General features: G+C 43.6%; 1 protein-coding gene across 2 annotated transcripts; it reads right to left on the bottom strand.

The window, feature by feature from the left end:
- Window positions 1-2,169: 2,169 nt before the first annotated feature.
- On the bottom strand, window positions 2,170-3,844 carry LOC136489530 (GDSL esterase/lipase At2g27360-like). 2 transcript variants are annotated; one of them, XM_066486137.1, is made up of 4 exons: window positions 3,492-3,844; window positions 3,171-3,389; window positions 2,909-3,054; window positions 2,170-2,819 (listed from the first exon to the last, which is right to left on the bottom strand). In XM_066486137.1, exons 1-4 carry the CDS (start codon window positions 3,739-3,741, stop codon window positions 2,328-2,330), a joined length of 1,107 nt encoding a protein of 368 aa, XP_066342234.1. In that variant the 5' UTR covers window positions 3,742-3,844; the 3' UTR covers window positions 2,170-2,327. The 2 variants fall into 2 exon arrangements, with proteins under 2 accessions (XP_066342234.1, XP_066342237.1); XM_066486140.1 differs by having other exon boundaries at window positions 2,909-3,015.
- Between the last annotated feature and the right edge of the window lie 9,192 nt (window positions 3,845-13,036).

The raw sequence follows: 13,036 nt of genomic DNA, 5'->3' as shown, positions 1-13,036 counted from the left end.
AGGCCCCCCCTATGAATGTGAATTTTGCACTGAAAATTTTAGAATTCAAATAAATTTTAAAATTTCAACATTATTGGCCCTCCCTTACATTCAAAAAACCAACTTTCTAGCTCTGCCCCTGGTCCACAAGCTCAGTGAAGCAGGTAATGATGGAGCCCCTTGCAACGCGGTGGGTCTCGGCAATGTGAGTTAAGGGATCTTCGGCCGCCCAGAGTGCAAGGACAGTGGGTCCTAGCATAAAGGTGTCGACTCTCGACTATCGACCATGGCGTGCAGACTTGAGCCGACGACGACCTCGTTGCTGTGTGGCATGCCGTTTCAAGCGGCCACGTGCCATAGCCACTCCATGAGGTACCCCGCGTGTAGCGTGGTGAGCGGGTGGTGCGACAGGCCGGTGGCTTGGCTGTGGTGGCTCAGTGAAACGGCAGGTGGCTTTAAGAAGTAAAAAAGCATGCGCTTCGATATATAATATTATCATATTATTATATTATTGTAAAAAATATGTTTGTGCTTTGCGACAAGTGAAACCTATATGGATATGTTATCATCGCGCGGCAATATGCCTCCGCATTAGTAAACAAGATTTCTGTTTAAAAAAAAAGAACGTGACCAAGCCAACTCACCATGCTTGTTTGGTCTCATGCGGATAAGTGGATCAATCAACACGTAAAGGTAGAAATTCATAGCGGCGTTGCTTGCCTCTCTGATATGGGAGCTGCTATATTTTCATGAAATATAACTTATTTTCAGGCGACAACTAGTAGCCACATCTAGCGGCCACAATCTATTTGCACTGCAGTTAGATATGCTCCTTGACGGATCTAAAAAAATAAATATTAAGAGCATCTCCAAGAGTACCCAATATTTTCTTCCCCAAAACATGGAGTTTTATAACTCCTAAAAAACTATTGGAAGGATAAAGAAAGCCATCTCCAAGAGTTTCTAATAATCCACTCTAAAATATAGAAGACAATTTTACATCAGGAATCCTATAATATTTCTAAATTATCCTAACAACTTTTATATATTCTCTCTTGTACATTTGCATCAGGAACTCTTTACTGCTCTTTATTATTTCCACACCCTTCCACCTTTAGATTGGCCGACAAACAAGTGCGGGGAGAGAAGATATGCGCGACTCAGAAGGACGTAACTTTACGCGGAACAAGGTGACTTTTTTCAAGTTCTAAAAGATTAGAATGATGAATCAGGAGTTGTTAGAGAGGGATTTTTTCTTATCTTACTAAAAATAAGGATTAGAAAGGGATTTAGTTACACTTGGAGATGCTCTAAGCTTATTCAAGGTTTACCGGTGAATAAACATATGGGCCCATTTTCATATTATATTGGGCTTTACCTCTCTCACTAACACATACAAATAAGCAATCACAAAAATCTCATGTGTATCGACACAAAGATAATTAACAAATGATAATTCTTTCTATAGTCAAACGATGACAAGAATCGAATATATATTGACACGTACAGAGATAAAAAAAAACAACTTACAATTGTTTTTATAGTCAAGCAAGGACAAATATTAGATCTGTGTTGGCACAAAAACAATTAAAAGTTTAAAATTGTTTCTATAGTTAGACAAGGACAAAAAAATAAACTGTGTTTACACAAATACAATTAACAAATTATAATTTTTTATATAGTCATACAAAGACAAAATTTTGATATGTGTTTTGACACAAGTGCAATTAATGAATTATAATTATTTCTATAGTCAGACAAAGACAAAATCTGATTTGTGCTGGTACAAGAACAATTAACATTGCACCGAACAATTCGTCCGGGTCCGAAGCGTGTAATCAAGTCTAGCTTGTAACGGATCACATCTGAATAAATGCAATATAACCCAGTAAATAGGTTTGATGCTGCAAGGATCGAAGACAGAACAACGAACGCCACGAAGCCTAAGGCCCCGTTTAGATTCCAAAAATTTTCAACTCAAAGTGTCACATCGAATCTTACGGTACATGTATGGAGTACTAAATGTAGACGAAAAATAAAACTAATTGCACAGTTGGATGAGAAATCGCGAGACGAAACTTTCAAACCTAATTAGTCCATAATTAAACACTAATTGTCAAATACAAACGAAAGTGCTATAGTAACCAAAACCAAAATTTTTTTACCAACTAAACACGCCCTAAATAGAAGCCATAATTTACGCGACTGACGCCTATGAAACGTGTGGGACAAAAGGTCCTTTCAGTCCCGATTACCTGACCCGGGATTAAGGACGGAGCTTTTAGCCCCGGATACACAGTCCCGGTTGGCAGGGTTTCCCAACCGGGACTGTAGGAACATCCCCCACCTTACACTAGTAGTTTGAGTTCCTTAAGCATGGTGCGAGTAACGAGCCTATTGGCAGCCTCGGTGAAGTGGATCCCGTCCCAGGAGACGAACTTGGACGGGTCAGCGCACGTCGTCGACCCTGGCGTGCCGCAGAACGTGGTGAAGTTGAAGTTATAGGGGCCACCACCGCCCCCGCAACACGCGGACAGCGGCCTGTCTCCGAAGCCGTAAAAGGTTGGGAACGCGACGGCCTTGACGACGGGGTTGTAGATGTCGGCGTAGAGGAGGGAAAGGGACCTGCCACGGCAGCTGTAGTCAAGCCGGTGCTCGCTGAGCATCATCCTCAGCGCACGGTTGTGCCGCTTGGCGACCTCGTTGAACCGCGCGATGCAGTGGGTGATGGGGTCGTAGTCGCCTTGATCGCCTGGGAACAGGGCGAGCTGCTGCGGCTCGCAGCCGATTGGTAGCATCCCCGTGATCACCACCGTCCTCGCCCCGGCAGCGATCATGGCCTGAAGTGCACATATTAATGATGAGTACATCGATCAGATGAGCAATTTCGCTGAGATGAGACCGAGTTGAGTGGGTCTCCGATCCTTACGGTCAGGGCCGAACGGACGGCGCCGATGATGTGTGGCACCAGGCTCGCCGCGACGTCGACGGAGTTGTTGCTTAGGGCGAAGAAGTAGTCATTGAGACCGATCTCGCCTACGTAGAAGATCGAGCTTACCATCAGCTTACGCTGCTCTGTTAATTACACACGAGTTTTAGTTTAGACCGATCGATCCACTGACTGATAGATCATACGATACAGTGCTAAGCGATAGTCTAGCTAGTTTCCACAATTAAGAAATAATATTTACCGTAGTCGTCTGATGAGTTGAGCAGTTGCACGACGTTCTGAAACCAGCTCGTCTCATTACTGAGAGAGATGGGCACGAACGACGTTACACCTTTGCTTGCTAAGAACGCCGGGTCCAGGACCGTCGCACCACCCAGCGCGAAGTTGGTTCCGTTCAGAAAGTCAGCGGCCGTTTTGCCGGCGAGGTACGGCGTCGGCTGTGGCACCTTCAGTTCCTCCACTGCGTCAGTGAGAGTGTCGATGGTCACAAGACTACGATCGAGAGCCTTCCATGTTGTATATGGGAATGAATGAATGAAGCGTTTGACGACAACATACGTACCGAGGAAGTCGAGGATGAGCCTGCCGTTGGAAGCCCGGCCGCTGGGATGACCAAAGTATGTCTCCCCGTACGGCGGCCGGGTGAAAGGTCCTCCGGCAGTCACCGGGAAGATGGCCGAGTTCCCCGTGTCAGTGAGCGAGTTGCCGAACGCGAAGAGGCGGGAGTACCTGCCGTAGCCATCAGTGTCCGCATAGGCGAAGGCCTCTGCGGCGACGAGGAGTACTACGAGCAGCGGCGCGGCCGGCGCCATTGATCGAGATTTGAGAACGTGAAGCCCGTTGTGTGTTTGTGATGCTTGCAATTGGCAAAGCTATTTTTGACCTCGAGATCCTGGCGTGGGGCGCAGTTCGCCAAGATTGTCATGGCTGCATCAACGTTTGACCTCGAGATCGATGCATTTAGTAGAAAAGGCCGGACTTCCATGCCCCTGGCATCGTTTTTCCAGCTGGCCGGGGCCCCTTTACTTTCATATTTAATTATACATCGTCAAGTGGCCATTTGTTGCGTGAGCAACAGGGAAAGAAGTTATGTTACTTTACAAGCTGAGCATACATACGCATCCGGCGTATGAAGTCCCATCTGGCATATCATCCGAAGTCAAATCGAAGCATGATGCTGATTGCTACTTGCTGTTCAAATTCATAGTTAAAGTACTTTCTCTTTCTCCCTAAATAAATAGATTCTTAGAGTTGTCTTAAATCAAACTTTTTAAAATTTGACTAAAAAATTCATCAAGATTTATGACATCAAATTAGTATCATTAGATATACATATAATATATTTTTATAATTAGCTCATTTCATGTTATAGATGTTGTTACTCTTTCCTATAAAGCTAGTCAAACTTAAGATAGTTTGACTTGCACGAATTCTAAGAATTGATTTTTGGGGGAAGAAGGAAGTATCAACTACTTGGCGTTAGGAGATCGATCAAGAGACAAAGTCAAGGACAGACCAGGAGTTTTATTTTCTGAACTTATCCATGATGGATACTTGTACTAGGAAAGATCAGTAAAACAAAGGTATACAAGAGATAGTGGATGTAGGTCAGAATACTTAGTTAGGGCACAGTATTTTCAAAGTTTGAACTTTGTATACGGAAAGCAAAATGTCCCTAATACAATATTGTATCCATCATCAATTGAACAAGCCTCGGTAGCACCTCATTCCTGGGTTCGACTCCCCGTAGAAGCGAATTTTTCAGGATTTAACGACGTTATGCTTTCATTGGTAGACGACATTCCTGTCGACAGCGAGACACATATGGTGACTTCATCAATGTTAAGGATTTGCCGGCCCAGTCTTCAAAGAAGCTCATAGGGGTAGGGTTGCGTGTGTATGGTCATAGGGGTGAGTGTGCATGCGTTGTGAGCGTCTGCATTGTATTGTGTAATTCTAAAAAAATCTAATTTTAGAGTCGGTTAAATTTTAGTAAAAGTCACTATTAATTATTCTTATCGGAGGAGGGCACGGGAAATAAATTTAAAAACAAAAACAGCCACGAGGCTGTTGGCGAGCATGTTCCTGAGCCCACCGACGAGTCTACTCCCAGCCCCGTCGTTGTTGCTGAGCCTGCTCTAGGAACACGCCGTGACGCCGTCGCTAACCTTGCTCTTAGACCAGCCGCCGCTGCCCAGTGATAGGAACAAGGATCCGACCAGTGAGGCATGAATAGTCATTTCTAAATTCTAATCGCCCTGACTAACCAAAACAATTGCAGAATTAAACTAATCGGTCTAGCCTCGACTACACCCCTCTATCTATCACTACAAGTATCTTACAAAAGATGCTACAAATTATGTCTAAGGTACCGAGCTAGAGGGAGCTCACCAAATTAAGTCTAGTTAGCAAGGTCACACAAACCTATGTACCTAGTCAACTGAGCACATCAAAAGCTCCTAAACATACTAGTGAGCACAAGCACAATACAAGCTCCAACAATACTAGTCAACTAGCTAGCTACCCAAGCACAACTAGAGAGCTACAACTACATAGCTACACAAGTTAATTAAGCTAAGCTAGTTAGCTACACAAGCTAACTAGATACATAACAAGCTAACTAGCTACACAAAAGCAACAACTACAACACTAGCACAAGTATATGAGTAAGCAATGCAAGCTAGGTGCTAGTGTTAGGGAATTACAAACAATGGGAAGAGAACATTGACACGATGATTTTTTATCCCAAGGTTCGATGGATTGCCAACCACTTAACACCCATTGAGGCAAGACCAAGGTTGTCCACAATCCTCTTGCTAGTAGCAAGGCCGCAAGCTTGCATTCCACCCTTCAAGGTGCGATCCAATGTGAGCCAAGCACTTGACCCGGATGAACCACTTGGCAGAAAGACCTAATTTGGTTTTGGCTAATTGATGAAACCTATTGGACTAATCCTATGCTCTGAGTGTGTAGATGATATATATAGGTTGGTCCAAGTCCAAGTGATGGAGCAAAATGGCATTCATGTGATGGAGATGGCCAAAAGATAGTGATCAAGTGCTCCAACTTGGAAAAGAAGAAAGAGAAAAACAAAACCCCATGGATATCAAGGCAAAGGTATAAATAGGGATTTTGTTTTCCCGATCAAGACGCAATAGAGTGTGTGATCGGATTTAGGATAGATGGTCTTACTATCAAGAGGGGAGCTCTTATTAGACAATTTGGTCATGTAGTGCCACTAGGTGTTGGAAAACTATGCATTGCATTTAGCCCTAGTGCACAACGGAGAGCAAGCGAAAAGGTTTATGAAAAAATACTTTGAAAAAATGCTAACTTGGCTCTAAATATATATGTTTGTGAAAATATTTGAGAGTTAACATCTCTTGCAAGGATGTTTTTGGGCTATCGGTGCTACCTTTGGGTGGCGCCGGACTACCTATCCAATGGGTCCAGATAGGGTCCTGAGCTGCCTAACGCATGAAGTTTCAGGGGATGGCACATTGTCGTCCGGTGTGCACCGCAAAGGGCACTGGAAAGCCTGTCCAGTACCGCTAAACTGGTGTCCGGTGCGCCGCCCTAAATATCCAGAGAGCAATGAAAACTAGAAACTTGGTGAAAAGGGGTCATTGGACAAGGTGTCCGGTGCACCGCCCTATTTTTCCAGAGAGGGAGGAAAACGTGAAATTTGCGAGTGAGAGATCACCGGACCGGTCATCCGGTGCACCGGATTGGCTGTCCGGTGACACTGACACAACAACAGTCAAAATTTTTGACCGTTTATATAGCCATTGGGGAGGCACCAGACTGGCTATCCGGTGCCCCCACATAATGTGTCTCAGGAGGGTAACCATTGGATTTCTTTGTGGGGCTATAAATAGATGGTGGGGTCAGCCTTGGCCACTCTCTTGGCACTCCATACAAATGTGCACACATCTTGAGGGCTGAGAAACACACTCCACTCACTTCGATCCTCGATTTCATCATTTGAGTGAGATTTGGAGGGCCTCTAGTGCATTGCTTAGTGGTCTAGCATGTTTGTTGCACTAGTTGGGCTATTTGGGCTGGTGGAACTCTTGTTACTCTTGGTGATTGCCATCACCTAGCTAGCCCGGAGTTTGTGGGATTGTTGAGCGACTATTAGTGATTGTTGTAACAGAACCGACCAATTTATAAGAGCACAAGTACAAAAGCAATCACCGGAGTGATCAAACCGTCATACTTGAACCCATATAAACCCGGTAGTCAACTGAAACCATGAAGGATTTCAAACCAACTTGTATACAACCAAGATCACAGTAATTCAACATAACAAGCCACATGTTACATTCATTTCACAAGTAGTTCATAAGTACCTCATACATCAGAGTACACATAGTTATTACAAAACGAGTTCACAAATAGCGGAAGTAAAGTAGTTTAACACCATCATACACACTTAGTTCAAATACAAGCCAGCTCCATAGTCATATCCAGCAAAAGCAGTAAGATAAGATAACATAGATGATCATGCCCATGATCTAGTCTTCATCCCCCGCAGGGTGGAGACAATACTTGCAGTAGCCGTTATAGAGCACGTCATCTGCAACAAGGGGAATAAACCCTGAGTACGAGAAGGTACTCAGCTAGACTTACCCGTCGTAAACCAGAAATAAATGACACCAAGGAGTATGCAAGGCTTTATCGGTAGATCTTGCTTGACAACCATTTTGCATAAAAGCTTTAGTGATAAGAGAACATAATTTGATTTATGAGTAAGCAGCAATTTAACAATATTAACCTATCAACTAGATTAGCACCTGTACTAGAGCAAGCAATTGATTAACTCCAAACATTAGTAACCATATCCGGTATAATGTTGTATCATCATCATCATCGATTTAACCATTAAGTTCAATTAAGTGCATCTACGTTGCCGCTGCTCAGTCAAGTTCTCACTATCCGGGAGAGACGGCGATTCGAATCGATTCCTATCTAGCTGGAGGGTTATTCCTAACACAAACCCAGGCATACCTCATGAAGGCAGCCTTAGGTCACCTTTGGTACATCTTAGGAATCGCGGCTTCGAGCAGCGCCGCACCCTCAGGGAGTCTACTCTGCCAGGTGGTCAATCTCACCGTGGACTTATGCCAATAGCTCCCCGCACATCCTTGCTACCGCCAGGGTGCGCACTTTCACTTCTCGGTCTTCCGGCCTGAGTTGAGCTACTCGGCTTCGCGGTCAGAATGAGTTATCCGGCCAACTAAGTGATAGGCATGCATTCAACATGACATGAGGACGTACAGTGAATCGGTCCTTAACCGACACAGACGGGGATAGATCCACACCCAAGACCTCCTTGCCTTGTTGCTTCTCTATCGACCTCCCGCCTGGTCACAATTCATTATTAACACATGGTTATTCTCCACGATAGCAATTATAGCCAACCGTGACCAGACATTTTCCTAATATGCAGGTGACAGGAAATCACCTGACTCTTACCGGTCTAAGCATGGCTAAGCTTTGATTCGCTCCTAGACCTAAATAGGATTCAGGGTATGTATACTGGCCAAGGAATAGATATATATGCAAGAAGTGTTCGCATCCAATTCCTATCACTTAATGCATCAATAATTAAAGATACTCAAAGTAACCATTTTTAAAACATAGGAGACTTAGAATGCTCCGGGCTTGCCTTTCAGAAAAGATGAAGGTTGGTGATCGGGGCACTCAAGAACTTCTTCGTTGACTCCCTCTTCGGGGGCCTGCACCTCCTGCTCCTGAGCTTGCTGCGGCTCCTCCGGAAGTACTGGCTCGAATTCCAGAAGCGTAACTCCCTCCGGAACACCTATTGCATGCATATGCATAGTAAGAATCATGCGTGCACAAGAGATGGAAGATGATGATGAAATGTATAGCCATGTATGAATGGACGCATGAAAGACATAATGATGCAAGATTAACATTGATTTTTACAGAGTAGGTGCATATCTCTTTTAGAAAACAAGAACGGCACACTCACCAAGTTCTAATAACCTAAGATAAAGTTGTTCATCTTCGGTAAGAGGTCTAGCACCTGCAACTAACAATTTATCTTAATTAGCCTAGCATCTAAATCATCACATCAACTCATATAAAGCAAACAAGTCAGTCACTGCACTCAATAGTTTTCAGGCTGCAAACAGCAGCTACAAGTTTGATCCATAACTAGAGTTTTACAGATCCAAATACCATGATTTAAGACTTTCTGGAAAGCTTATAAAATTGTCTACAACTCTGTTATTGACCACTTTCCCAGCAAACCAATTTATCGTGGGGAACTTTATAAAGTTCCCAGAATTGTCCAGAAAGACACAACGCCAGAAATAATTATTAACTTGCGTTGTAAACATACAAACGGACAATACCAACTTTACTAACTCATCATACATGTTGAAAGAACACCAGAAAACATAGTGTCCATTCCTAACTAAATTATTCTCATGCCTTTAATAAATTATTTAGATACTTAGGTTAAATAATAAACACATATCCAAAGTGTACCTAAATTTCCACAAAAATTACAGTAGCTTATACATGTCTCCAATAGGCTACTACATAAATTTCACATCAATTGAACAAGTATCTCATCCTACACAAAAATGACAAGGCATAAAGGCTTAAAATGTCATAAATAGGAAATCTTAGTGAAAAGTGTCAAGCAACAGATTTCATATTTTTCCTAGCATACTTAAGGTACTTGGATGCTACCCACCAAATTTCAGGGTCATAGGATTCCTAGATAATTTAAGAAAATTCACACAAGTATCAACCAATGGTAAAAGAAAAATCTATAACTCAAAAACCAAACATGCAATGACTCTCAAATTTTTACCAGAGCTTCTACTCATCAAGAATAGCTCACCCACAAAATTTCATAATTTTTGGAGCACAGGAACTCAAGATATAATTTAAACAAATTTGTATGCATTTAAAAACACATTTTAAGTTCCTATTTAATTCATCCAAAATTTCTACAACATGTGCTCATGTCCTATTTTTATTAAATACTACACTTCATTGTGACTCTACCAAAATTTGCCTCACTCCATTTGGATCTACCACTTAGGAGATACAAAAATCACAAAATAGCATAGAAATCTACATTTAAACTCAAATATGAAACTCTATGAGCCATTGACAGGCGGGTCCCGCGGGGTCAATGGACCCACCGACCAGTCGCAGCCGAAGCCGAAGCAGGGGAGGTCGTTGACCGGCCACCGCTCGACGACGGCGAGGATTCCGGCGAAGGCGGTGGCACCAACATGCTCAGCACACTGCCCCGCGCCGATGGAAGTAGAAAACGGGCTCCCTAGCTACAGAGGAGGAGGTCGCCGTCGGCAATGGTGTTTGCGGCGGTGCTGCGCAAGGTACGCTGGCCAACTCCGGCCATGGCAGACCGACCTAAGCCAGGCGTGAGCATCAGGAGTTCACAGAGACAATGAGGGACAGGAGAGAAAGGAGGGAGAGAGCTCCAGTGGTGGTTGGCCATGGCGGGCTCACCTCCGACGAGGTTGCGACGGTGCGGGAATGCCGAAAGCGGCCTCACCAGAGGTTGACTGACTGCATGGAGGCGACGACGAGCAAGAGGAGGTCGCGGTGGAGCTTGGAGCTGGCTGGCGGCAGTGTTTTTGTAGTGGCACGTGAGCGAGGTGATGGTGGAGGCTCGGCCGGCAATGGCGAGCGGCTGCGGCTCGGTGCTGCGCGATGAGGGCGAGAGGGAAACGAAAATGAACTTGAGGGCCGGTCGGGCAGACGGACGTGGTTCAAGCAGTGGCCAGCAGCGCCAGGATGGCCGCGGCGCATGGCCTGCGCAGCCAGGCAGCCGGTGATGAGTGTCCTCCACACAGCATTCTTTCTCTGTTGCCGGTCGGAACTGTAGTCACCGATTCAGTTACATAGGTGCCGACTGACAGCGAAACTTGTCGACCATAGATCTCTCAAACCGTGGCGATCTAGGTTAAGTCGCAGTTAACAAAGTTGGGGACCTACGTGAGTACTACAAGTTTGCTAATTGGAGCTCAAGCTGGTTTGGCTTGGTTAGTGAGATATAGTGCTCCAAACTAGGGTACATGAAACTGAAATCCAGTAAAACACTTAGAAAAATTTTCAATTGTTGAAACAGCTTTCAATTCTGACTTGTGGGTCCTTTTTGAACATGTTGTGCACATTTTCATGAGTTGGCTCCCAAACAAAGTTTGTTCCTTATAAAATTTGCTACAACTTTGCTTTAGGTTGCTTAGACATGCAAACATTCTAAGTTGTACTTCTTAAACAGTCAAACTTAGGAGCTCTAGTGTTCTACAAAGGTCAAACCATGACTTGGAAGTGTAATTAGGTAAGATGGTCAACATGAACATTGTTGCTAAAGACATTCTAAGTGTAGCTAAGTTGCTTAAGGGAACATTTGACACACATTTGCATAGACCACACATTAGCACACACAATTGCTAGCATAAAACCAAGCAGTTCAAATAGAAACACACATGAAATGATAACATTCATAATGGTATGATGCTTATGAATGGGATGATGATGCTCATGCTCATGTGATGCAAGTGTTTTAGTGCAACCATAACACTGGGGTGTTACAGCCCTCCCCCTTATAAAAATCTCGCCCCGAGATTTGAAAAGCGTACCATTTTGAATAAAAGGTAGGGTATACATCCTTCAAATAATCTTCCCGTTCCCACGTTGCATCGCTCTCACTACCCTGGTTACTCCACATAACCTTGTAGAACTTAACCACATGGTTCCGGGTTACTCTTTCTCTCGTGTCGATAACCCGCACTGGTCTTTCTTCATAGGATAGATCTGATTTCAACTTGACATCTCGAAGTGAAACTTTTTCTTCGGGAACACGGAGACATTTCTTCAATTGAGATACATGAAAAACATTGAAGATAGCTCTCATCTCGTAAGGTAACTCTATCTTGTAAGCTACATTCCCACTCTTCTCTATGATTGGATATGGACCTACATACCTAGGTGCAAGCTTTCTCTTTACTCCGAATTGCTGCACACCTTTCATCGGTGATACCTTCAGATAAACATGATCACCCACTCCAAACTCAATGGGCTTCCTTCTTTTATCTGCATAGCTTTTCTACCTAGCTTGAGCGGCTTTCATATGTTTTTGGATAGTACGGACTTGTTGTTCAGCCTCTTCGATGAAATCAATGCCGTAGTATCTCCTTTCTCCAGATTCAACCCAGTTCAAAGGAGTTCTACACTTGCGACCATACAACGCTTCGAATGGGGCCATCTTGATACTTTCTTGATAACTATTATTATAGGAAAATTCAGCCAAGGGTAACCACTTATCCCATGAACATTTGGGTGATATGACGTAAGCTCTTAACATGTCTTCCAATATTTGATTCACCCGCTCTGTCTGTCCGGAGGTTTGCGGATAATAAGCAGAACTTCTAACTAAGTTGGTCCCTATCATCTTATGCAGTTATTCCCAAAAACGAGCGGTGAACTGAGGTCCTCTATCAGATACAATGGTTCTAGGAACACCATGGAGATGTACTATCTGGTTAAAATATAGCTCAGCATAGTCACTTGGTCGATAGTCAACTCTAACTGATATGAAATGAGCAGACTTTGTTAAACGATCCACTATCACCCATATGGAATTAAAATTCTTTTGGGTAGGGGGAAGTCCAACAATAAAATCCATACTAATCTCTTCCCACTTCCATCCTGGTATAGACAATGGTTGGAGAAGTCCAGCAGGCTTCATGTGAATTGCTTTGACTCTACAACAATTGTTGCACCTTGCAACATAAGCTGCGATTTCTTTCTTCATCTTTGTCCACCAAAAGCGAGATTTCAAATCTTGATACATTTTGCTACTTCCCGGATGGATAGATAACTTGGATGAGTGAGCTTCTTCTAAGATTTGGTTTCTAAGCTCTTTGTCCTTCGGTACTACCAGTCTATCCTTAAACCATAGAACACCCTTCTCATCAATACGAAAGTGCTTTGGCTCTTGTTCCTTCATCTTTCTTTTGATGTGGAACACACCCACATTGGTTTTCTGAAGCTCGATGATTTTACTTTCTAGAGAGCAACTAAGGGTAATAC

The sequence above is a fragment of the Miscanthus floridulus genome, chromosome 1 (assembly GCF_019320115.1).
Source record: "Miscanthus floridulus cultivar M001 chromosome 1, ASM1932011v1, whole genome shotgun sequence".
Lineage (NCBI taxonomy): Eukaryota > Viridiplantae > Streptophyta > Magnoliopsida > Poales > Poaceae > Miscanthus > Miscanthus floridulus.
This window is presented reverse-complemented; position numbering and strand designations above follow the sequence as displayed.